The sequence below is a fragment of the Fusarium solani genome (genome assembly GCF_023522795.1).
Source record: "Fusarium solani strain SB1 chromosome Unknown bctg00000017, whole genome shotgun sequence".
NCBI classification, from domain to species: domain Eukaryota; kingdom Fungi; phylum Ascomycota; class Sordariomycetes; order Hypocreales; family Nectriaceae; genus Fusarium; species Fusarium solani.
This window is the reverse complement of record NW_027072140.1, coordinates 320,384-342,950: the sequence shown is the minus strand read 5'-3', so window position 1 is coordinate 342,950 and position 22,567 is coordinate 320,384. Positions and strand designations below refer to the sequence as shown.

At 52.3% G+C, this 22,567-nt stretch overlaps 7 protein-coding genes across 7 annotated transcripts; 2 read left to right on the top strand and 5 right to left on the bottom strand.

The window, feature by feature from the left end:
- Window positions 1-92: 92 nt before the first annotated feature.
- On the bottom strand, window positions 93-3,697 carry MRS44_018803 (uncharacterized protein; the record flags this gene model as incomplete). Its single annotated transcript, XM_065615310.1, has 3 exons — window positions 93-1,189; window positions 1,234-2,773; window positions 2,942-3,697. 3 exons carry the CDS (start codon window positions 3,695-3,697, stop codon window positions 93-95), a joined length of 3,393 nt encoding a protein of 1,130 aa, XP_065471382.1.
- Window positions 3,698-4,402: 705 nt separating this feature from the next.
- MRS44_018802 (uncharacterized protein) lies at window positions 4,403-6,019 on the bottom strand (the record flags this gene model as incomplete). Its single annotated transcript, XM_065615309.1, has 5 exons — window positions 4,403-4,430; window positions 4,484-4,587; window positions 4,634-4,983; window positions 5,033-5,141; window positions 5,192-6,019. 5 exons carry the CDS (start codon window positions 6,017-6,019, stop codon window positions 4,403-4,405), a joined length of 1,419 nt encoding a protein of 472 aa, XP_065471381.1.
- Window positions 6,020-6,394: 375 nt separating this feature from the next.
- On the top strand, window positions 6,395-10,250 carry MRS44_018801 (uncharacterized protein; the record flags this gene model as incomplete). The annotated part of the gene is made up of 6 exons (XM_065615308.1): window positions 6,395-6,935; window positions 7,079-7,815; window positions 7,875-8,556; window positions 8,895-9,595; window positions 9,661-10,131; window positions 10,188-10,250. The coding sequence occupies 6 exons, from the start codon at window positions 6,395-6,397 to the stop codon at window positions 10,248-10,250; spliced, it is 3,195 nt and encodes a 1,064-aa protein (XP_065471380.1).
- A 143-nt stretch (window positions 10,251-10,393) lies between these two features.
- On the bottom strand, window positions 10,394-10,923 carry MRS44_018800 (uncharacterized protein; the record flags this gene model as incomplete). Its single annotated transcript, XM_065615307.1, has 2 exons — window positions 10,394-10,598; window positions 10,703-10,923. 2 exons carry the CDS (start codon window positions 10,921-10,923, stop codon window positions 10,394-10,396), a joined length of 426 nt encoding a protein of 141 aa, XP_065471379.1.
- A 2,276-nt stretch (window positions 10,924-13,199) lies between these two features.
- MRS44_018799 (uncharacterized protein) lies at window positions 13,200-15,358 on the bottom strand (the record flags this gene model as incomplete). The annotated part of the gene is made up of 2 exons (XM_065615306.1): window positions 13,200-14,356; window positions 14,800-15,358. 2 exons carry the CDS (start codon window positions 15,356-15,358, stop codon window positions 13,200-13,202), a joined length of 1,716 nt encoding a protein of 571 aa, XP_065471378.1.
- A 179-nt stretch (window positions 15,359-15,537) lies between these two features.
- On the top strand, window positions 15,538-16,722 carry MRS44_018798 (uncharacterized protein; the record flags this gene model as incomplete). The annotated part of the gene is made up of 2 exons (XM_065615305.1): window positions 15,538-15,772; window positions 15,836-16,722. The coding sequence occupies 2 exons, from the start codon at window positions 15,538-15,540 to the stop codon at window positions 16,720-16,722; spliced, it is 1,122 nt and encodes a 373-aa protein (XP_065471377.1).
- Window positions 16,723-17,091: 369 nt separating this feature from the next.
- MRS44_018797 (uncharacterized protein) lies at window positions 17,092-19,018 on the bottom strand (the record flags this gene model as incomplete). The annotated part of the gene is made up of 5 exons (XM_065615304.1): window positions 17,092-17,986; window positions 18,041-18,124; window positions 18,178-18,303; window positions 18,354-18,478; window positions 18,533-19,018. 5 exons carry the CDS (start codon window positions 19,016-19,018, stop codon window positions 17,092-17,094), a joined length of 1,716 nt encoding a protein of 571 aa, XP_065471376.1.
- Between the last annotated feature and the right edge of the window lie 3,549 nt (window positions 19,019-22,567).

The following is a 22,567-nucleotide window of genomic DNA, read 5'->3' as shown; positions in this document are numbered from 1 at the left end:
GTTTGGCCGCAACGGGTCACCTGTCACTGCGGTCTTATGCGTAAGCGTGTTAGACCGCAGCGTCAGAGAGGGCCCAAATGACCCGGGCCAAACTAGGATGGTGGAGGGGACGGTGGTTGAACCAGAGACAGCGGCGCCGGCGAGCCCGTCTGGAACTGGTGGTTGAGCTGATACAAGACTGACGCGTTCGTCGTGAAATAAACTCTGAATGCCTCCGAGGTCCATCTCCCGAGCATCTGAATCTGGTCGTTGAGAATCCCACTATCGTGCGCATGTTGCGCTGCACCTTTCCGAAAGCTGTGGCCTGAGTACCCGTCCGTTTGTAACCCAAGAGTTCTCAGTTTGGTCGAGAGGGTAGATAGGAAGTTGCTGCGACTGAATGGTCTTCTGTGGAAGGAGAATAACGGGGCGTCGTGCTCCTTGGGGTCGAGGAGCAGCAGCTTTTGAAGCGCGTCGACTGGGCATGCTCCGTCTCCTGTTCTCGCGAGGATGATCTGCACTCCTTCGTGGCGGCGGTCCGTCTTACTCCTCTTGAGTGTGAGTTGAGCATGGTCGGACGAAGACGAGAATCTGATGTCTGAGCGCGTCAGTTTCGTTGCTAAGAAGATGGAAGGTATGCCAAGGTCTTCTCTCTTGTATGTGAATTCTCCGACGCGGAGGAATCCAGCAAATGCCACCCGGCAGGCGGCTGCGAAGTTCAGATCATCCCTGAGGTCAACGGTCATCTGCGAGGGCTGTAGCGGAAGTGTGTCTAAGCCAGCGGATAGCGCTGTGATGGCCTCACGCGAAATCGGCTTTCTGACTCGTACTTTGGCCGTTGGGCTGAGTCTTCTCGCGCCGTCGATGAGACGGCGGAAGTGCTTGTTATCAAAGAGTTTATCATCAAGAAAGTTATCAATGTGGTAGGCCCGGAGGGCGGCTAAGTCTGCCAGGGCCGTGTCTGGCTTGACTGATTTCTGGCCGGAATTTCCAAGAAGTCGTGAGGTTAGCCACGAGATCAGCGAGTGCCTCGAAGCTGGCCACGCTGGCAAGTTTTGCAGCGCGCAGTGTCTCTCGTAGTTGCGCTGGGCAGAGAGGTACACGGAGCGCGTGTTGGCGCCGAGTCCGTTCCAGAGCAGCTTCAGGTGGCCTGCGTTGAGCTGATGAGCTCGTGAGGAGAACCACGCGGGCGGTTCAATACCGAGAGGTCCTGCCAGTGAGGGCAAATGTTAGCAATCTGTTGAAGGTTATTACGCGAGAGCGCGTCTGCTAATGTGTTTTCCCCGGAGGGTAGCCAATGTGGCACGATTTGGATGTCCCTCGCCGCGGCTAGGATAAGCAGGCTCTTCAGAGGTGCATTGGGCGGACCATGAAGGAAGCCTTTACTTAGTCCTGTGTGCGCTGTAGAGCTGTCCGTGTGGACCACGAGGGTGTGATGAAGCCAATGTTGGCTGAAGAGTAGGAAGCCTTGTAGGATGGCGTCTACTTCGTTGGTGTTGATGTGCGCATGTGCGTCTTGAGCAAGGGCCAATGTGGCAGCATTGCTTGCATGAAGCTGGTGGCAATGGGCCAGCCAGCAGTCCGATGTGGACTTGGAAGAAAAGAAGAAGAGCCCCTGGCCTGTGGTGGAGGCATCTGTGTATAGATGCGTGATGTGGCGGCGGCAGGGGTCGATTAGGAGTACGCCGTTGAAGAGAGACAAGGAGTCCCTCCACCATTCCAAATCGTCACGTACCTCGTAGGGGATACGGCGGCGCGCGCTCTTCCCACGTGGGAAGGCGGCTTGGAAGGTGTATAGAGACTGTAGCCTTGTTCTTCCTAGCCGGACGACTCTTGAGCAGAAGGCTAGTAAGCCTGTAAGACTCTCGGTTTGCTTGAGGCTGAGACTCGCTGCGTTCAGGGCAGCTGCGGCGTCCAATGTGGCGCGGCACAACTTCTCTGGTGGCAGGCGAGCTTCCATCGCAATGGAGTCGATTTGGATACCTAGGACCGCGACGCATGTCCCTTGCTCGTCCTTTTTGGTGTTGCGAGGGATGCCTAGGCGGTCGGTTACCATGTTGTAGACCTCGTCGAAGGCACCCGCAGGGTCGGACACTGAGGGCGATCTTGTGATGGCGATGAAGTCGTCTAGGTAATGGTTCATGTAGAATGCAGGGAGGAGGCACTGGAGTATCCAGTGGAGAGCCTCCGCAAAGAGGTTGAATAGAAATGGGGCTGTTGCCAGGCCAAATGGGAGGCAGCACTCGACGTAGGTGGAATCGTTCCACCGAAAGGCTAGGAGGTGCTGGTTATCCTCAGCAACGGGGACTATTCGGAAGGCGTCCTTGATGTCCCTTTTGATGATTGTGCAGCCTGGGCCGGCCTGCACAACCTGGTCGTATATATCGTCGATATTCATATACTCGATGGTCGACCAGCTGTCTGGTATACCCTGGTTGACGCCTCGGTCAGGGGGCCATGATAGGTCGTGGATGCGGCGCCATCCCCCATCCTGTTTAGGAACTAACCCAAGCGGCGAGATGAAGGAAGGTTCAGAGGTCAATCTAACCCGACAGAGCCTAAGATCCTCTGCTATTTTTTCCGTAATAATGTTGGGTTCGTGTATGTGGTGGTTGGTGGAATGGTAAGACTGCCTCTTGCCTCTGTAGCCTATCTGGACACCGTGCGTTAGGATGCCCACGAGGGTGGGCCCGAGGTTTCCGGGATAGTAGCGGAGGAAGTTGCTCCAGCTTTGCGTGTGTAGTGGTGAAGGAGAGAACTCTAGTTTCGGGAGTTCTGGGTTGAAGACGGGGTACTGGGTGGCTGTGTTAGGCCTCGCCGGTTGACCACACGGTATCGCGCCTGTCGCTGGTAGGTAGGAGGCTACCCCGTTGTTTTCGCTAGGGCCTCTCCTCACCGCTCGGCTGGCTTGCTATTTCTTCTTGCGGCAGGACGAGGCACCGTGGTCGCCTAAACCGCATACCGTGCACTCGTGACGTCTCTTGCAGCCTTCCCAGAGGCACCCTGTCGTGTTGAACTTGTCGCAAACCTCTGTCTCATTGTTTGAAGATCTGGCCCGTCTCGCCTGTCGGGGTCGGGCTGCTGGGGAATGCGGTGGTGACTTGGCTGGCAGGGTGAGGTTGTGGCGGAGGTATTTCTCGCGGAATTGGGCCGTGACCAGGTAGCTATCCGTCGACAGCTCTCCCTTATCCAGTATATATTGATGAAAGTTAAGAGCAAGCGGGAGTACCGCTTCCGGCCAGTGATAGGTCTGAGCAAAGTCCAGGATCTGCCTCACGAACATGAGCATGTTGGGGACCGCCTTAGGGTACTTGTCGCCGAAGAGGTATCCTATGGCTGCCAGGTAGGTGAGGAAGCAGCCGGTCCATATTTGGGGGTTGGGGCCCCAGTCCTTGAGCGATGACGCTGTCTTCTTGAAGCCTACTGTGCCTCCTGACTCGGTCATCTTGAAGACCCTGTCTTCCTGATCTAGATCGGTGACCGATTTTTGGTATTCCTCTTGGTTATCCTCGTCGATTTGCAGGTCCCCCTGAGGCCTCCTCCGGCGGAGGTCGGTCTCGGCTATATCTAATTCCAGGCGCCTGGCCCTGTCCCGCTGTATTTGACCTAGCCAGCTGGCGCGGTCCGCGGCGCTCATGGCCCCCCAGATGTGGGGTGGAGGCCATGCGGAGTCCTGTGGGGCGGGCGCGACGGTGATGGACTCGCTGGAGGGCGTCATCGTACAGCGGGGGGAGGGGGCGGAAAGGGGGGTATATGCAGCCTTGTTAGTGCTATAGTTGCGAGAGAATGACTTGGAGACTGAAAGTCGAGTCTTGACTGCGTGAGAGATGACGAGACACCTGCCGAGGCGAGCAATTGACTCCCCGTGAGGCAGTTGCAGGAGGGAAGAAAACCCCTCAGTGAACCTTCCGAGCCGGGAAGTCTATTGTGCAGTGTGGTCATCACGTGAGGCAACCCCAATAAAACTACTCCCTATTTCCATAGCACAGCATGCATAGATCGCGTACCCCGCACAGCCTAAGAGAGCTAAAGTCGTGTTGTTGAATTGCGCAGTGATGCTGGGTGTGCTTGATAAAATCAAGGTTATTATTATTATTGTCATGGTGAGAGCTCCCTAGGGGTTTATATCCCATGCGATTCCATCTAGGACTTTCAACTTTCAATCTAGGACTTTGTGATGTGACCCTGAAGTGAGGGGAAGCTCCCAATTATTCCAACAAGTCGTTAACTCCAATCATTTCTATAATCAATATAGGCATTGTCCTCTAAGTAGCTATTTACTTTGGCCAATTCTGGTATAAGTGAAGATGAGTTTTGGTGAAGCTTTTTTTATTTTGCTTGCCGAAAGAGGGGTTGTGGATGGTACACAATTGCCACATTCTCCCTGACATGACAGACAGAGCTTGTGCAATCCACTTTCAAATTACATCAGGTCCCAGCCTCCGCCAGCACTGAGATCGCAAGTTAGCCTCCAACACGAATAATCATCGATGTTACCACATACTCCAGTGAATGTCTCTTTCGCTCCGCGGCGGTCTGTCTGGTGATGTCGTACTGATGTCCTCCAAGATGGGACTTTCCACCGTGTTTGGAGGTGTAAGCCCTCAGCTAGCGTCCGTCAGTCTCTGCGAGCTTGGCTTTCAAGTGCACTCACTTTGGTGGTCCAGTTGACATTGTCCCATCTTCTCATTCCCTTGGCCTTGCGGTCCCTGTCGTCGACAATCTTCCGGATATCCGCTTCATACCTAGGGGGCCCGGTGAGATCGATCCCAGCTTCGTCAGCCATGTCCAAGAGCTTGTAGGACCATGAGCAGGTCTCCTCATCGAACCCATATTGGAGCTCTCCCGCGCCCCATTTAATGAGCATGGCGAGAACAAGGCCGAGATTACGGATCTCCGAGTCTGGCTTGAAGACACCTTCCTTCTTGAGGGCTTCCATGGCTGCGATGACCATGTAGCCAATCAGTTCGATGACCTTGCCGCAGCGTTGGCCATCGTCGCACACTATCTATGGTCAGCACAGGGACATGAAGTGAGTGACTGAGTTTCTCACTTTCAAAATCGAGAAAGTTGCTATAAAGACCCAGCGCGAGACCCTCGATCTCGGGCCAAATCTCACGATACGTCGTCTTGGGCTTGAAGACGTCGGTGAAGCGTGCAATCTGTTGAATGTTTTAGCAGATCTGTGAAGCAAGCGAGTGAACAAGCTTACAATGTTCTCGATGACCTCAAGCGCGCCATACCAGGTAAAGTCGTTGTAGTAGTGCAGTCCAAAGCAGTCCTGGTCGCGCTTCATGGCCTCTTGGGTCCACCATCTGGCTCTGTCTCTACCAAGCTCGGTGAAGAACCATGGCCACTCGGGGTGAAAAGAAGCGAGCTTGCCATAGGGCTTCTTGTTGCCGTCATCCTTGGCCTTGCCCTTGCCTTTGCCCTTGCCTACCTCGCCATCTTCCTCGTCATCTTCATCGTCATCTTCCTCGTCATCTTCATCGTCATCTTCCTCGTCGTCATCGCCTTCCTCCTCCTCATCAAACTCGTCCCGTCGGCGTTCCAAGTTGGGTTTGAAATGGCAGACAAAATCCCAGTCGTCGTTCCCTTCATCATCGGGGACGGGCTCGGCGTCTTTCTTCAGGGCCTCGTCCTTCTTTTTCCAGTCGGCAGCGGATAGCTTCAACTTCTTCTTGTGTGTCTCCAGCCAAGGCCCGTGATCCTCCCACCACTCGCGAGAGTTGAGTGTCATGGACCGATCAGGGATGGCATCAATGGCGTTGACCCAGCTGCCTGGCATGGGGATGTCCTTGATGACATCTGCGCACTCTCGTGGCATGACTTGGGGCAAGAAGGGCTCTCCCTTGGGTCCCTTCGAGATTCGGCGCACCCTGGGAGTCTGTCGAGTCTCAGCGCCCTCGCCATTGTCGTCGAGAGGTTGGTCGCCGGACGTTTCGGTCGTCTTTGCCGTCTTGGACCTCGACTGACGCGCATTGTCGTTCCCCTCTTCGAGGGGGCGCTTGTTCTTCGCTCGGGTTGATTTGGGCGGCATGTTTGCAAAGATGATGTGAATATTGAGAACGAGGTAATTGTGACGCGTTTAGCTCGACGCGACCGAGGGGGGCAACTTGATATAGGGGATGGAACTTGATTAGCCCGATGCTACGTCATTACAAGCCACGGAAAAGCAATTCTTGGTGTTTTGATGACGCAAAAGGGGCCCTTGATTCGCAAAAGAAAAAAAGATACCTCTGAATAGGAGGCATCCCCACCAAATCCTATGTACCTCGTTTTTAAGAATAAACCCGTATTTTGCACACGCGTCTCAATAACCCCGCCCTGACATCACCAACATTACCTAACTTTGATATTATCACGTCTGCACTACTATAATTAAAACCACCACAACAATTGCAAATAAAATCCAATGGCTTCACAAAATATACCAATCGAAAGCCCTGATTCGACGGAAGCTGCAATTCGATTCTGGATCAACTCAGATACCGGAAAACCCAACTTTCCGCGATGTACTGCCGAGAACCTTGAACAACGCACCGTTGCCGGTGTCGAGCTGTATCAAGCCGGGTACTATAAGAGTCTCGCCGCAGCAGCTCGTGACCTCCAAGTCGGTTATTCGAGAATGTATTCTCGTCACAAGGGCGCCCACTCACGCCGTGAGAATGGGGGTAACCGTACCTTATTCTCACGAGGAGAAGAAGGCGCGATAGTGATATGGGCACATCGCCGTATCACTCACGGGCATCACATACAGATTCGTGCCCTCCGTCAACATGCCAATGCAGTTCTACGGTCTAAGGGGCGACCAGCAACTGCCTCTAGGAAGTGGGCAAGACGTTTTACGAGAGGTTGGAAGCACACGTTTCATAGGAAGAAGTCGTCAACTCGAGATGCGAAGCGGAAGTCAATGGAAGACCGAGGACACGTTGAGAAGTGGTTTGAGTCGTGGCGTAACTATTCACGTTATGTCAAGCCGACAACGTGTGGAATATCGACGAAATCGGGCTCATGATAGGATATCTCTTAAGAGGGACTTTCCTATGGACTTTTGGAGAGATTGAACGGCCAATTCTTACGGATTCACATGATCTAGTTTCTATGACTTTCATTGAAGCTGTATCAGCAACTGGGAAGACGATTGCCCCGTTCCAAATTATGCCCGGCGTACAACTACCTGTCAAGTGGTTTGACAACAACTTACACGACGATACGGTTATTGCAACTAGTCCCAAGGGTTATATTACGGATATCCTTGCATTGGAGTGGATTGTACACTTCGAGAAGTTGACGAAACCTTCAAATCCCGGTGAAAAACGAGTTATTCTACTCGATGGATGTGAAAGTCACTTCACCAAGGACATCCACGTATTTTGCGAACAGCACAACATCGACTTATTCCCTTTTCCGCCTCATTTGACGCATATTCTGCAACCGTTAGATGTTGGAGTGTTCAGCGCTTATAAGCATTGGCAACAACATGTCTTATATCGGGAAATTAGCGATGGTGCAACTGATTTTAATAAGGCTGACTTCCTCTTCCATTTTCAAGAGATGAGAGACCGTTCTTTTAAGAATTCCACGATAATATCTGCTTGGGAAAAGTGTGGTATATACCCACTTAACCCATCTATTGTCTTGGATAAGATGGTTGACCCCTTATCCTCCCTCAGTCATGAGGTTGAAGAGGAACAACTTCCTGGTTATGTAACACTTGGGGAGTCTTCAGAAAGCGAATCTGAGAGCCACGATGGCCTCGAAAATGAAGAAGAACATGACTCGGATGACTCGGATGAAGAGGACCATGCAGCAACACCAAAAACTCCTGACAGAGTCAACTGGAGCGCCGTCGATACCCCCCCTTCAATATACGGGTTATCCAACGTTACCAGGAATACGTTGCTCTACGAATTGAAGCTTCTATCGTGTCCGGGCTGCGGCTTACGCCTTCTGTCGCTCGTGTTCATGAGAAGTCACGCAAAGCAACAGAGATTCTCATGATCAACGGCATCACATCGACTCAGGAGATGAAGCGTCTAAAAGAGAAGAATATACGTCGACAGACACTGCAGGAAGGGACATCAATTGTAAGTAATTATGGCCCAATTCGCGTCCACGATGCAAGAATGCGTATCGCAAAGGATGACTACCATCGACGAGCTGCTCAAGCTGAAGAAGAACGACGTTTTAGGAAGAAAGAAGCTATTGACGAAGTGAAGTATATACATCGATGGATGAGGGAAGTACGCATTATTATACGGGCCAGCCTTAATGAATCAAGAGGTGATGCGGCAAGGAAGGGTTGGTGGGTGAAGTCATCACGGCAGAAGCTCTTGTCTTCCAATGAGGATATGAGTAAGAGATATGCCCTTATTCGCGAATTCCAGGAGGCAGTAGGAGTCACTGAAGGAAGGCATTCAGGAATAACGTGGCCCCCTGACTATGACAAGGAAACTATCACTTCTGCAGTCAAATTCCTCGCATTGGAGGAACGGGAACGTCGTGCAGCTCGCGAGGTCCTTACATTAGAAGCTGACGGCCTGGAGATCACAGTAGAAGACTGTATTGAGGTCAGTCAGTGTGTATTTATGGTGCCAAAGGTGGAGGAAGATTGAGTATCAATATCGCTTTTTGTAAATACATAAAGTTGCCCCGATCAGAATTATCAATGTAATCCTTATAATGGAGTGACTTCTAAATGCTAGTAAATTGGCAGGGTTCATAAGTACCTTGTTTTTGCGAATCAAGGGCCCCTTTTGCTAGTCAGTGAACCCCCCCGTGGGAGCGGCAGCGACCACGGGGGAGCCGAGATACAGGCCCCCACAAGTATAGGCCACGGGCTTCCCTTGACGGCTGGACCCCAGTCTCTCTCTCAGAAGTATACATCTGGCTTGCAATCTTAATTTATATAGGAATTCACACCAAATCACGGATCCGAGACCATTGGAAGACCTCAAAAGCGGGGTCAATGCATCCAACGAGCCCGATTATGAAGTTCATGACTTTCCGCCGGTTCGCGATTATCTTCCGCAATATCCGTATCTTCCCTCCCTTCGAGGTTATTGAAAATAGCCCTGAACGCATGATCTGGAGGGTATCCGGCTGGTCTAACCTCATCCAAGATATCTCGACCCGGCTCTTCACGCCGGGCCTCTCTATTGCCGTGGATGACTGCATGATCCGCTTCACTGGCCGGTCAAAGGCGAAGGTGACGATTCCAAGGAAGCCTATTCCCATAGGCCTCAAGGTGTGGGTTGCCGCGCAACAGGGCTACTTCCTTCGGTGGCGATTTCACATTCCAACGGCCTCACGGCCTCGTGGAATCTCTATGAGGCGCCGGCAACAGAAGCAAGAGCTAGCTGAGACGCAGGCCGTGGTCTTAGACCTTGTATTGAAGCTGCCAACTGCCAGTTATCACGTCTTCTTTGATAACCTCTTCACTACCCCTCAACTCCTCCAAGCTCTCCGGAAACAAGGCATCGCAGCCCGGGGGACGGCTCGTGTGAATAGCGGCATATACCCCCTCTTCGTGGTTGCAAAGACTGCTGATAATACGGGGAAATTGGACTGGCCGTTCAACCGGCTACGTGCTATACCCACGGTAGATGATATCGTAAGAGAGCCCGTAGATACTTTTCTATATATTTCCCTTACTAATTTGTCTTCTTATTCCCCTAGGTCAACCAAATCGCTTGGAAAGATAATGCCCTTGTGCTCTTTATGACCTCTTATTTCAGCGGCAGCGAGAGGCAAGACCACGTACGACGGCGGCCCACATCTTCGCACCCACGAGCCCGGCCGGCCAAGGCTTTTTTTGGTGACGAGCCACAGAGATCTGTTTCAACGCCGTGTATCGCCGTCGCCTATAATCACGAGATGAACGCCGTGGATCGAGGCGATCAGTTGAGGTCATATATAGGTTATAATCATGCTATCCGCCGCGGCGGGTGGCAAGCCCTTGCCTGGACCTTCCTCCTCGAGACGGCTCTTATTAACACATATATACTCCAAAAGAGAGGAAGCTGCAATTGGAAGTCTTACGAGAATCAGGAACAATGGCGAGAGGCTATTTGCAGTCAATTGATCGCGAAATATCATCACGATGGAGTCACAAGGAAATACCTTCGTGCCGGCGACGAATTCACGCAGGTATCACAGCATAACCACGTCAAGACCGGGAAATATTCACCCTGCAGGGCCTGTAGAGGCGATCAAGTGGGAATGCCCTCATCGCGGCGCCCGCGGCGCCCAGCTTTGGGCGAGGTTAACGGCAATATGCAGAAGAGGCCGAGGCAGACAAATTCCCGTTGTGATAAGTGTGATGTCGCAATATGTACCGCCCCAAATTGTTGGTACTTCTATCATCAGCCAATTAGTATGTAAATAGAAGTCACTTTTATATGTGATAGTCCTATTGGCTGACATCCCTGTTTTCCTGACCCCACAAGCTCTTCGGGCTCTCATGAGATAGAGACTGGTCGTTGTCCAAGAGGTGATGAGGGGTAGTCAGGGCGAGCTCCTTCCGTGGCTGCGGCAGTGGTGGTGGTGGTGGCATTGAGTGGTGTCGCAGGGTAGGCATGATCTTCACGGCCTCATGAAACAACTGCGTTAGTAATCTAGCCGAATGCTTTAAGTAGCTCTGCGGGATGGAGTACCCCGCACCAGAGACAACCTCAGACAACAATCAATCAACACACTGCTGCTGCTCATTATCGATTACCTGACCCTTGATCCTTTTAGCACGCTCAGTGCGACAAGTGGCGAAGACGGCGTTTGAGCCATGCGCCCGGGACCGGGTGAGACACCAATTGGGCCGTTCACGATCGCGGGGCTGTTCTGCAAGAGAGCTGCACGGGCTCCTCGGTTCAGGTTGGCGGGAGTGTGGATACCCAGATCAAAGGGATCCGGAGCAGCGGGCGGGTTCGTCGTAGACGTTGCCATCGCCGCCGCCTGCGGCTGCGCAAAGCGCAGGAATGTGAGTCTGTTGTGCGCTTGTTAAGGAAAAAGGTGTAGATAAGGCTACTTTCTTAACACTTGCATGCCAAGAAAGTGTGATGACAAAGGAAGGTGACGCATCTTGTCACTATCGGACTGCACCTTCCTTCCAGGGTAGGACCATTATGAGGGGGTTAACTTATTAAAAGGGTGTCAGCTAATAAGAGGAGGGGGGCTTATTCGTCTGCACAGTGCACACTGGGATCGCCCCCCGCGAAGCGCCGAGACAAATGTGACATATTGCAGACCTCGACGCTGAAGGAATTGAATTTGAGAGGCGCGCGGTTACGTCGAGACTTGATTCGCTCATGCAGGGGCGGCCCGTCCTTGGGCCCGCGGACTGACTTCAGCTGTAGAGACAACCCGCAGGGGCAGCGTGTTCAGCTCGCAGGGATCTGACACGCCAAATAAAGGTGGCCTTGAGGTAGCACCTGTTCCAGGCTAACGAATCCCCGTCACTGTTCTCGACTCTGGACTATTCAGCATGAAAACGTCAATATTAGTGCTCGACCCTAAAGGCGACACCGAGTTGATCCTACGTCGACCAAACTTGAGCAGAGACGAAAAAGAAGAGTCTTGTGTTGAAACAGGTTCCCCAGAAGCAGCCGATGTCGAGCCTCAAACTGACAACACTCCTACCGACATTTTCTGCGACCGTTCTGCTTCCATCCACAAACTCGTCGATATAAGAGAGCTGAAGCCTTGACGACGATGCTCAACCCGTCGAGATACGGTTTCGCGTTTCGTCGCCACATTTGATCCTCGCCTCGCCAGTCTTCAAGGCCATGCTCGACGGCCCATTCGGCGAAGGTGTCCGCAACTTGTCCGACTTGTACGAGATCAGGGCTTTTGACTGGAGCGCCGAAGCCCTGCTCGTTTTGCTGGATATCATCCACGGCCATCACAGAAGCACACCGAAGGCAGTCGACATCAGCCTGCTAGAGCAGGTGGCAATTCTCGTTGATTACTACCAGTGCCACGAGATAGTGGAAGTTTTCGCAGATAAGTGGATTACCGCACAACAGGACGCCTTTCCAAACGATTATGGCAAACCGTGCATGTCCTGGATGTGTGTTGCCTGGGTATTTGGCCATGCCAAACTGTTCAATTCGATGGTGTCAATCAGCGTGCGACACAGCAGAGTCCCGGTGCAAACCAGTCTACCAATCCCAAACACGATCATTGGCAAGCCCGAACCATCCGCCCCATTCGCATGAGCTCACTAACACTCTTTAGAGAAAATCGAGTCTCGAAAGCAATCCCTGATTGATCAGGTCATTGACAGCCTGTACGGCATGCTGGAGTCACTCTGGGCTACTACCGACGGCTGCAGTGCCGAGTGTTCCTGCATGCTCCTTGGGTCACTCATGAAGCAGATGCGTGCGGCTGGCTTCGACATTCCAAGACCAGAAGGTTGGAGAGGTCAAGAGAAGAGCGTCATGGAGTGGCGGGAATTCATATCGGGCCTGAACACGCCGGCATGGAAGCCTGATATACAATTCGGAGTCTTTGGCAAGCACGATTGCTCGTTCAAGGAAAAGACACGGCCGTGGATGGATGACATGGCGCGGACCTACATGAGTGGTATGCACTTTGACGACTTCTCGATTACCAAGGGTTCTCCCAACAGCATCTCTTCTCCGGAAGCACAGTAGAATGCCAGAAAGCTACTGCAACCTGGGTGTGCTGATAGTGTTCGGAAGAAGTGCCTTGGTACCCAAAATATAGCTGCGACAGTTCAAACTTAGTTATACAAAGGTTAAGGAAAGGGTCTTTTTATTTCCAGTCAAGGAAGCCTGGTTTAGCTTTGCCGTCAATAGTCTCCGACTCACCAAGCAAGCTGCATCTTGCTTATATGCTTAAATTTGTGATGGTTATCCCAAGGAACTCTGTCAATGCCAATACACTGACGGTTTTCGCGAGCCTCCTAGCTAAAGTTCCACGTGTGATATCCTCTGGGCTGACTCTCTACACTTAACACGAGATGTCAAATTATTGGCATCGACCTTCAAGGCCAACGACGTCAATTTCGGTGGATGGCTCGATCCGGAGGCAGTTATTGGTCCCGGCATTTGAGGCCAATACGGTGGCAACACTCCGATTAATGACGACGGGGCTGGGCTTGTAGTCATGAGCTTTCATAATGAATCATACGAAGGGCACTTTCTTGTCGTTCTACCAGGCTAGCGTAGTCTAATATTATTGCTGTACGAATCAATAACTTAGGCAGCCGCCCTTCCCCTTGTCTCAAACGGCAAGAGAAGAAAGATCACACCAGCAATAATAAACAAAGCAGCCGAGATCCACACGGGCAAGTCCGTCTCAATACCGATAGAGGCAGCAATAATTGGCGCCATGAGTCCACTAAGTCGGTTAAAGACAGCAACAAGCCCATTTGCCGTGCCTCTGACGGGTGCAGGGAAAAGCTCAGGGGTGTATGAGTAAAGGAGGCCATAGACGATATTCTGAAAGAAAGAAATTGCACAAGTAAATCCAATGATGCCAGCTTCCGAGTTTGCCCTGGTAAAAAGAAAGAGGAAGACGCCGGTTCCAATGCAGGCAAAGGTGCCTGTACCCTTGCGTCCGACCCTCTTTAGGTCAACCGTGAAGCCACCAAGAACAGAAGCAGGAATACCACAGACGGCCTGGATGGCATAGTTGCGATAGGTCTTTTCCAGAGTCGAGGCACCTTGACTAACGCCCTTGTTCTCCAGGTAGATGGGGATGAAGGAGTTGTAGAGAGGATATGCCATACCGATGGAGCACCAGAGGAAGAGCATGAGGGAGGTAGATAGGGCAATTCTAGGGCTAGCGAAAAGAGATCGGATCTTATCGGGTGTGAACTTTTCCAGGTTTCTCTTAACGATGTTGCGGTGGTCGGCGTTGGGCGCTGCTTGGTCCTCGGCCGATGCGTTGTCGTTCAACTCGGCGGCGATGGCTTCAAAATGTGAGATGGTAAGCCAGGTAGTGCTGTTGTTCCTGGCAGCGAATTTTTGGACAACTTCAACGGACTGCTTATCCAAGCCCTTTCCAAGGAGATACTTGGGAGTTTCGTAAACGCGGAAGAGAAGCCGCACCAAGAACAGGACCAGTGTAAGGCCACCGAAGGTCCAGTAGGTGTATCTCCAACCAAGGTTATCCTCAAATCGACATTCTCCCTTAGGAAGACCGGAAGGACAGGAATAGTACGCGATTAAGGCCGCAGCAGCCTGGCCAACAGACCAAAATGCAGACTGCATGGTAAGAAGATACTGGTGCGTGGCAGGGATGAACTCGAGAAAGATGGCGCTGTCGACGGGTTGGTTGCCTCCGGTGCCGGCGAGGACTTTCCCGTTGTGAATGCATATTCCCGAGGCTTCGCCCAAGAATTGGTGGCTCCCTTAAAGTCCGACTCAAACCTCAGAAACACGACATGCCACATGTCAACCTAGCACCGATACATGAATGCAGACATCGAACAAAAGATCAGTGTAGATTGAGGATCAAAAGGAGCGTGTGATTTTTTATCTAAAGGAGCGACGAGAGTCGGTCTCTTTATACCCGTGTTCAGTCTGCCGATTCATAGACAGCAGGCTGTTGCCTGACGCTAGTTGTGGTCGTTCACTCTCATCGTGAACTTGTTCACGATGATCGTGATCCTTGCCTCCAACAGTAACCGAAGGTCTCCGGAGCTTGACAGGATCTCAGTAGACTCGAGTTGTATAGAGGTTGTTTAATAGTAGACTTAATATCACGCCTGTGACTACAATCGTTCCGAATATAGGCCAACTGTTAATCATGTTCTATGATACTACATAATGCTTGTTCGACCGTCTTACGCACCAACGTATGTCCATCTCAGATCTTCAGTCTTCGCAGAATCTCCACTGATTGTAATGATATGCTTCTCCCCTGGAATTAGATCCACTCCATTATCACTCAGATTCAAGCCCTCCCTCTCTTCCAACATGAAGCCTTTGACAGGAAGATCCGCTGACACCGTGGCCTGATCTTTGGCTGGGGAGAGTTCGACCCGGACATTGCGATTAGAAAAGTCTAGGTACCCGAAGGGCCGCGGCCAATCCGTGTCAGTCGCCACAACCTGTCCGTCGACAGCAACTATCGCGTGGATGATGAATGGATCCTGCTTCTCCCAGCTCAGATCTCCGGATGTCTTGACGCGCTGGTCCCGAATTACCTCTGTCGTGCCGTTGGGTTTCACCAGCGTCTTGATAGCGATGGCCTCGCTGACAGCTTCGCCAGAGGGAATAGAAATGAACTTGACCGCTACGTCAACGTCAACCTCCTCCTGATAGCTGCTTGCGATCCACACATCGTACTCGCACGTGAACGCCAGAGCTGGATCGTTATGAGTCAGAGCAGCGGATAGTATACGATACATTCATTGGACACTTCCAATGCGGCAGCGAGGAGCAGATTCTACTCCACGTTGACGGTGGTGGCGGGACAGGCAAGTCCTATCTGATCAAAGTCCTGTCTTCGCATCTTCAGAGGCTCGCTGGTAACCGGCCCAGTCCAATCTGGAGAGCTGCACCCACGGGTGTTGCAAGCAACCAGATAATGGGGACAACGTTACACTCTCTCCTCCGGCTACCCGTGGATAGGGCTTTTACAGAGCTATCCCCAGCAGATGCTAATGCTCTTCAGAAGAAGCTACGGGACGTTAGGTATCTTGTGATTGATGAGAAAAGTATGCTAGGTCTGCGTCAGCTTTCGTGGATCGACAAACGCCTCCGCCAAGTCTTTCCTGGCAGAGCAACCGAATTCTTTGGCGGCATAAGCATCATCCTCGTTGGTGACTTCTTCTAGCTCCCGCCGATTGCGAACAAGCCTCTCTACTTTGATGGGCCACTCAAAGACCTGCATGAGGTCTCTGGCCAGACGGCATATAGGGCGTTCAACCACACTGTCTTCTTGAAGAAGGTCCAGCGGCAGCAGGGCGACGACCAGGCTGGCTTTCGTCTTGTGCTTGAAGAATTACGTGGTCTAAAGTTATCCATCGAATCATGGAAACTTCTGAGCCAACGTGTGCAGGTCAAGCTAATCCAGCGCGAGGTAGATACGTTTGATGCTGCTCTCCGTATCTATAGCAAGAAAGCTCGTGTTAACGAGTACAACTACGAGCACCTCGTCCGTCTGAAGCACCCAGCAATCCAAGTCATGGCCAAGAACATTGGTAACGGTGCTGAGAAGGCAACATCTGAACAAGCTGGCAACCTGGCTGGCCAGTTTCCAGTATGTATTGGTGCTCGTCTCATGCTAACCCAGAACATCTGGCAGCCAGCAGGCCTATGTAATGGGGCCCAAGGGACAGTATATGACATCGGTTGGGCCCCTGGCGCTGATACGCATCGTGACCCGCCATCTGTCATTATGATGGTGATGGATAAGTATACCGGGCCATCATATCTAACCACGGAAGATGGACGCGAGGTAGTACCCATACTCCCAGTCAAGCGAGACTTCTTTCTTGGGACATCCGCGTGTACACGGAAGCAGTTCCCACTTATGGCATCATATGCCATTACGGTTCATAAGTCACAGAGCATCACAGTGGACAAGATGGTGACGGATCTGTCTGAACGGGACTTCCAGACAGGGCTCAGCTATGTTGCAGTGTCGAGGGTCAAGATGTTAGACGGGTTAATGATCGATGCCCCATTTGAACGGGCATCTCTCCACTATGAGAAGCTACCTGATGGCAAGTATAGTTCCATAATGTTATTCACGCTTGAGGCTCTATAAGTCCTAACAGATTAGCAGGTGTTTTGATGAAAGTCCGCGACCAGGACCGGCGCAAGCAACAGCAACTTGACCGGCCACTCTTCCAACCTGTTTTTTCTTGATGACGTCGCTATAGTACACAGAGAGTGTGGAAGGTCACGGTCACGCACGCACTGCTTCGTGGAGCAGCAGCGCACAGCCTTAGTATGAAATAAAATATTATGTCATAGAGATACATCCTTCGGACTGTATTACACCCTCCCCACCGCCGGTGAGGGTGTCAGCATATTTTATACCTCCTCACATATGGATCCCGCTCGTTCTACCCTCGGAGGGAGGTGGCGACGCTCAAGGCCTAAATCACCATGACTCCCTAACTCCTAATCACGCTCAACGGGTAGCAGGAATGACATTTCCTGCCTCAATGGTATCGTTCGAGTTGATCGAGCCTCGTCGTTCTTTAATAAACTTTGGCCAGGTGTTGGTCAAGACAAGATACTTGATGCTTGCTTCAGCGTGATCAAAAATGGTGGCATTAAAGTCGTCGGGGATGTCAGCCCAGGAGAGGGCCTTGTCTCCCATTGCGTCGGTCTCGTTGATCGACCCGGTCATGATACCGGCCTCAGAACCGTGAGATGACGCGGAAGACGACTTGACCTTGGTGGCCATTGCAAAGGTGTCAAAGGGCGTAGCGGGATCAACATCGCGCTTGTCACCACAGAGAATGCGGGCGGACGGCTCGAAAACAAACTCGAGCCTCTTGAGATCCTGTGAGGAAAGGTTGATTGGAAACTTGGCATCGCGGGAGCTGACGAAGTCGGTATAGATTTGGAGAGCGCTGTTGAATTGTTCGCAGATAAGGTCCTGGACCGCGTTGTCCTTAATCTTATCCGGGTCACGAACTGCCGGAGGAAGCGAAGACTTCCAGTAAGCGACGGCTCCCAGGAAGGCGATGTTCTCTCCAGAGAAATCCCGGAGGGCAGAAAACTGCTGAAGTGGTCCGGGATTTCGCTCAAGGACGCACTCGAGAGCTTCCATAGTGAGGATAATCTCGTCGGACTCGCTCTTAGTAGAGCCGTCTTTGGACCATCTAGTTAGTGATGAGCTAGCTACTGTCGTGGAGCTTGTGGCAATGGACTTCGAAGCCATGCCGATACGCTTCTTATTCCGTTGCCATTGAGCGATCGAGTCGATGGCTTCTTGGTGCAGAGTCTGATGTCTAGCAACCTCCCAGCAAGGCAGGAAGATGGTGAAGATCTCGAGCATCATGATAGAGATGGCAATCCTTGAATCGAATGAGCTCGACATTTCCTAACAAGCGAATACCAGGATAGCTTACCATTGAGGCGGAACCCAGACGTTGTTAATCGCCGACATAGCAGGGACATACAGAGCAATGAGCCACATCGGGGTAGCATGAAGACTGCTTTAGCAGTTAGTGTAGATTCGGATATATTAATGTCAAGGGATGCCAACCTCGAAAGGCAGCAAGCAATAGTTTGAGTCCTCCATCCCTGTGTATCATTGATTCTACGAGCATGCCAGAGAATATAGGGAGCGACGATCCATGCCCAGAAGAACTGCCAAAAGACGGATGGCCACCTAGAAAAACGTTAGTACTCGGGTTACGAGGAGGGAATAGTCGGTATTACCATTCCCAGCCTCTACCCATTTGCGACTTCCGAAAGTCTTCAGTTCCAGTGAGCTCAGTGCCCAGAATACCGAAGGAGGGATGGAACTTTCGCGAAATGAGGTACATAAAGAGTGTAAGCAAGAACTTGTTTTTGGGTCAGTGATTGTAATGAGAACACCACGCTGCAAGCTGTGTCACCTGAAAGCCCATGCCTGCGCCCACAAGGATCAGAATCTTTTTGGTGTGGTCGAGAGATCGAAAGCGATAGATAAGGGAGTTCGTCTTGGCACGCTTGCTCCGAATCGAGGCAGCGTCTAAAGTAAAGAGCTCCTTCTGGGCTTTAGCGACAAGGAGAAATCGAGTATTAGAGGCGTGGAATAGAGCGATGCCACAAGGGAGGTAGATGCTCATGATCCAGTACTCGACCTCGGGCTTGGCAAGGGTGAAATAGATATAACCGGTCTGGACGGTGCCCCAGTAGAGATGGAGCAAGGTAATGGCAAGGAATGATAGCGGTAGACCTCGGATCCTCAGGATAGGCATGTCGCGGCGATGCCATAGAAACATCATGCCTCCCGCGACAATCAAGGTCCAGGAGAGGGCAAACACGATCCAGAAGACGCCGAGGCCATCGAGGTTGACCTGAGGTTTGGCCTTAGACTCCGTGGAGCCCGACTCCGCCATGTTTGCGAGGGAATCAACTTGGGAAGCAGGAACCAAATAGACAAGGTTCGTCAAGAAAAGGGACAGGTAGGTAGATGGAAGTTGTGAGAGAACGTGGTCTCCGCAACATGCAATCCTGGAAGCGGAACCAGGGGTTATGACGTGAATATGTATTGTTGGTGATGAGGTCCGAGAGGCGTTCTCTGAGAAGCTTCAACACCACCATCACGCCGCAGATGAGCAAAGGATCTAGCCACCATCCTGATCCCGGCATCCGCAAATGCACTAATCCTGTCAGGGGCCCGATCGCTGGGGGTCTCGTAGCTCTAGGCTCTCCCGATGACATTGATCAAGTCTTTTTTTCGAAGTAGGGCTGTCCCGGAGAGATTCGGTCCCCCGATTTATCATCCACCAGTTCCGGGAGTTTGGGCGCGTTAGAATATTTGCCGGCAGCGGCCCCAGCTCCCCCAGCCGCTCAGACGGGGTCTTATCACCAGCCCCTGTCCCGCCCGTGATATTGCCTTTCCAGTGGCGGAGGGGCTCGGACTGACATCTGCAGTGAAAGGCTTACCCTCGACCAGCCATGGCACCAGATGATGTGACGCTGAGAGCAGATAGCTAAGGATCGACACACCTGGTTTCCTTGACGACATAACGCGGGCTCTGTTTATGGATGGATGGGTTGTCCCGTCCCAAAATGTGTCAGGCGAACAAGGATCCCGGCCTCACAAATGACGATAGAATACAGATATGCGGTGCGAGCGCGTTTATGTCCCGCGACAACCTTAGGAACGCTGCTGGCAGAACCTCCGGCCTCGCGGATCGAGGGGCAGCTCGCGAGCTCCACACGGCACACTTGGATACAAACGTGCGGTCAACAACGGCATTTTCAGGGCGAAGGAAGATAAGGGCTGCAAGCAGGTCCAATCCTTTTTCATCACTATATTGAGACTCAATGTTGTTTGATGGCGGAAGATGAGAGCTATGGCATATTCGGATAACAGAGGGGCAGCTTTGGCTGACAGGAGAAGGGTAAATACCGTATCGACTCGACAAATTGATAAAACCTGGTGGGTCTCCATACCCTTGCTAGCCTCTGTTTTCAGGCTCTTGATTTGCTATCCCGCAGGAGAGGCTCTCACTGGCAGCTCGCGGAGCGGCAGCGGCGTTGAACTTATGGGGCCATAACCAACCAATAACTCACGATCAGGGTTTGACCAGGGTGTCAAGACCCACCAAGTTTTATCGATTTGTCGAGTCGATACGGTAGCCCCTGTCAGTTGTCCCATAACTGACCTAGAACTGGAGCCCGTCCAAAGAAAGATAAATTTCACCGTCATTCTCCCTGCAGCGCGCTATTGGAAAGGCCTCGACGTTACCTCCACCAGACAAACATCCATGGCATGGAAGCACGTCAAATGTCGTCTTTTGTGTAACCTCTTCCTTTTTCTTTGCCGGTATCTTTTAGTCTTACGGAGTACCTCCAGGACGGACGATTGCCAGGCCCCCCCCGCAGGAGATGCTGGTTGATGACGATAGCTAAGAAGCCAAATCCTATTCTAGCCCAGAAGGGGTCCAATTTTCAGTTGGGGCTTCGGGCACGGACCCATCACGTCTTCACCACACCAAGCCCGGTCTTGACAATGGCGCACCCTGACAATGCGTCCCGCTACTTTGGGCAATGTTAAGCAGGGGTTGTTCTGGTGGCTCCGCCTTGTCAATGTGGCTCTATGTTGGTGGGGGAAAAGATCCGCAGAGTTCTGCAGCCTCTTCCTGATTAAGGGTCATCCTTACTTCTAGACCTGTGGCCGCGGGTGGGAACGGGCCCGCCAATGTTGTGGGTGGGATTTATTGTCCACGTTGGATAGTGCATAGAGAGTGAAGGGCGAGACTTGGCAGGGTTTTGAAAGGACCAGATATGACAGGCTTTGGCGCTTCGCAAGCCCAAAAACAACATATTGCGTTGAGAGGCTGAGCGACGGGAGCAACAAGGCCACTGCAGGGGCCAGAGCAGCACACATCTTCCCTTTGCCCTGCGTCAGTTCGCGAAATCAAGGGTCAACGCGCAGAAGTAAGCTCTGTGTCTGCGAAAAGCGATGTATCATACGCGAACGAGGTGATTAAACTTGCAATGGGATTGATTCCATGATAGCTCTCAAGCCTGCTGCCACCTGTTGGTTTCACATTGCTTTGACATCCCTCTTCCCCACATTCCTCGTCCCCACATCCCTCAAACAACCGGAAGGATCTCCACGATGGTGCCTTGGCGTCTTTTCCTAGCTCCTTTAATTCCGCATTAATTTTGCTCGCATCGCACAGGGAGCTACGCCTGCGAAAACAAGGCCGCTCACTGCGACTTTTCCACTAACGCCTGCACGTATCGCTGGGACTCATGGGCGAGGTAGTTCTGCATGAGAGCGCAGTTGCACCCCTACTGCTGTAGAATTTGCATCTTGAGCTCATACACCTCGAGGGTTAAGTTGGCCACGCAAGTGGAAAGATCCGGCACACCAAATCACGGTGGCTTCGTAATCACGGCTTTTCTTCCGCGCTCCGGGACTGGCATGCAGGACCAGTCCCTGACCACCTCATCAAGCTGACGCGTTTGGTGCCATTGTTCTGCCCGGGTTTGCAGTGGAAGGTGGTCGACTGCGATCACAGTGGTCCCTTGTTGCAGCCGGGCCGACCGGCGGAAATCATTGGTTGTGGATGCGCCGTCATGTGATGTGGCTTGCCTGCCTGGTCTAGGCCCTGCGGAAGCTTCCGGCGGGGGGTGAAATTGTCTTCCTCGACGCTACTCCGTAGATAGCGGGCCTTTCTGTGCATCTTGCATTTACCCAGCTGCATTTTACCGACAGTATGATGCAGCCTGCGCTATGCGAGGAGTGAAGACCCTACGTCAGCCACCCGTGCGTCGGCGAGGCAGGTACTCCGTAGCGTCAGTGGCATCGTCGGGATCGGCACGGCACCGCCAGCTGGCCCGTTGCTCGCCAATACAATTCCACCCGAACGCGTAATGGCACCTTGAAATGGAGCTGGAGGCACAGAGGGAGACTTTTTATGCTTTTGGAAGGACCTCCATGGGTACAATCCACCGACGTCTGTTCGTGAACCACGAGCCCGCAATTATGGCGACCATCGAGGCGTGAATTTGGGTTGAGACGATGGCCCTTCGGGACGGGGCGCGCCGTCGCGTCCTGGCCGCAGGGGTTGTGGGCTCGGAGATGCGACCCTCATGTCTCTAGGCACCGAGGAAAAGAGTGCGGTCCGGTGCGGTCCGATGGCGGTGTAACACCACCATGCATGCCACTTCAACACATATTCGCAACCGTGTCCGAGCTTGCCGGGTGCCACTGCTACGTCCGGTATCGCCCAGGGCATCTCTTGAGCCTTATTAGCGTCCGTGCGCGAGGGCTGAATTGCCTCTGGACTGCACTTCGGCTCGCTGATCCAGAGAAAGGTTGTTTGTGATTATGTATAGATCTTCGGAGAGCGATGCATGACGCCCCAACTCGAAGTGGTTGGCTTGCGCGGCAAGCCAACAGGCTCTAGGTGCCGCCACCACCAGTC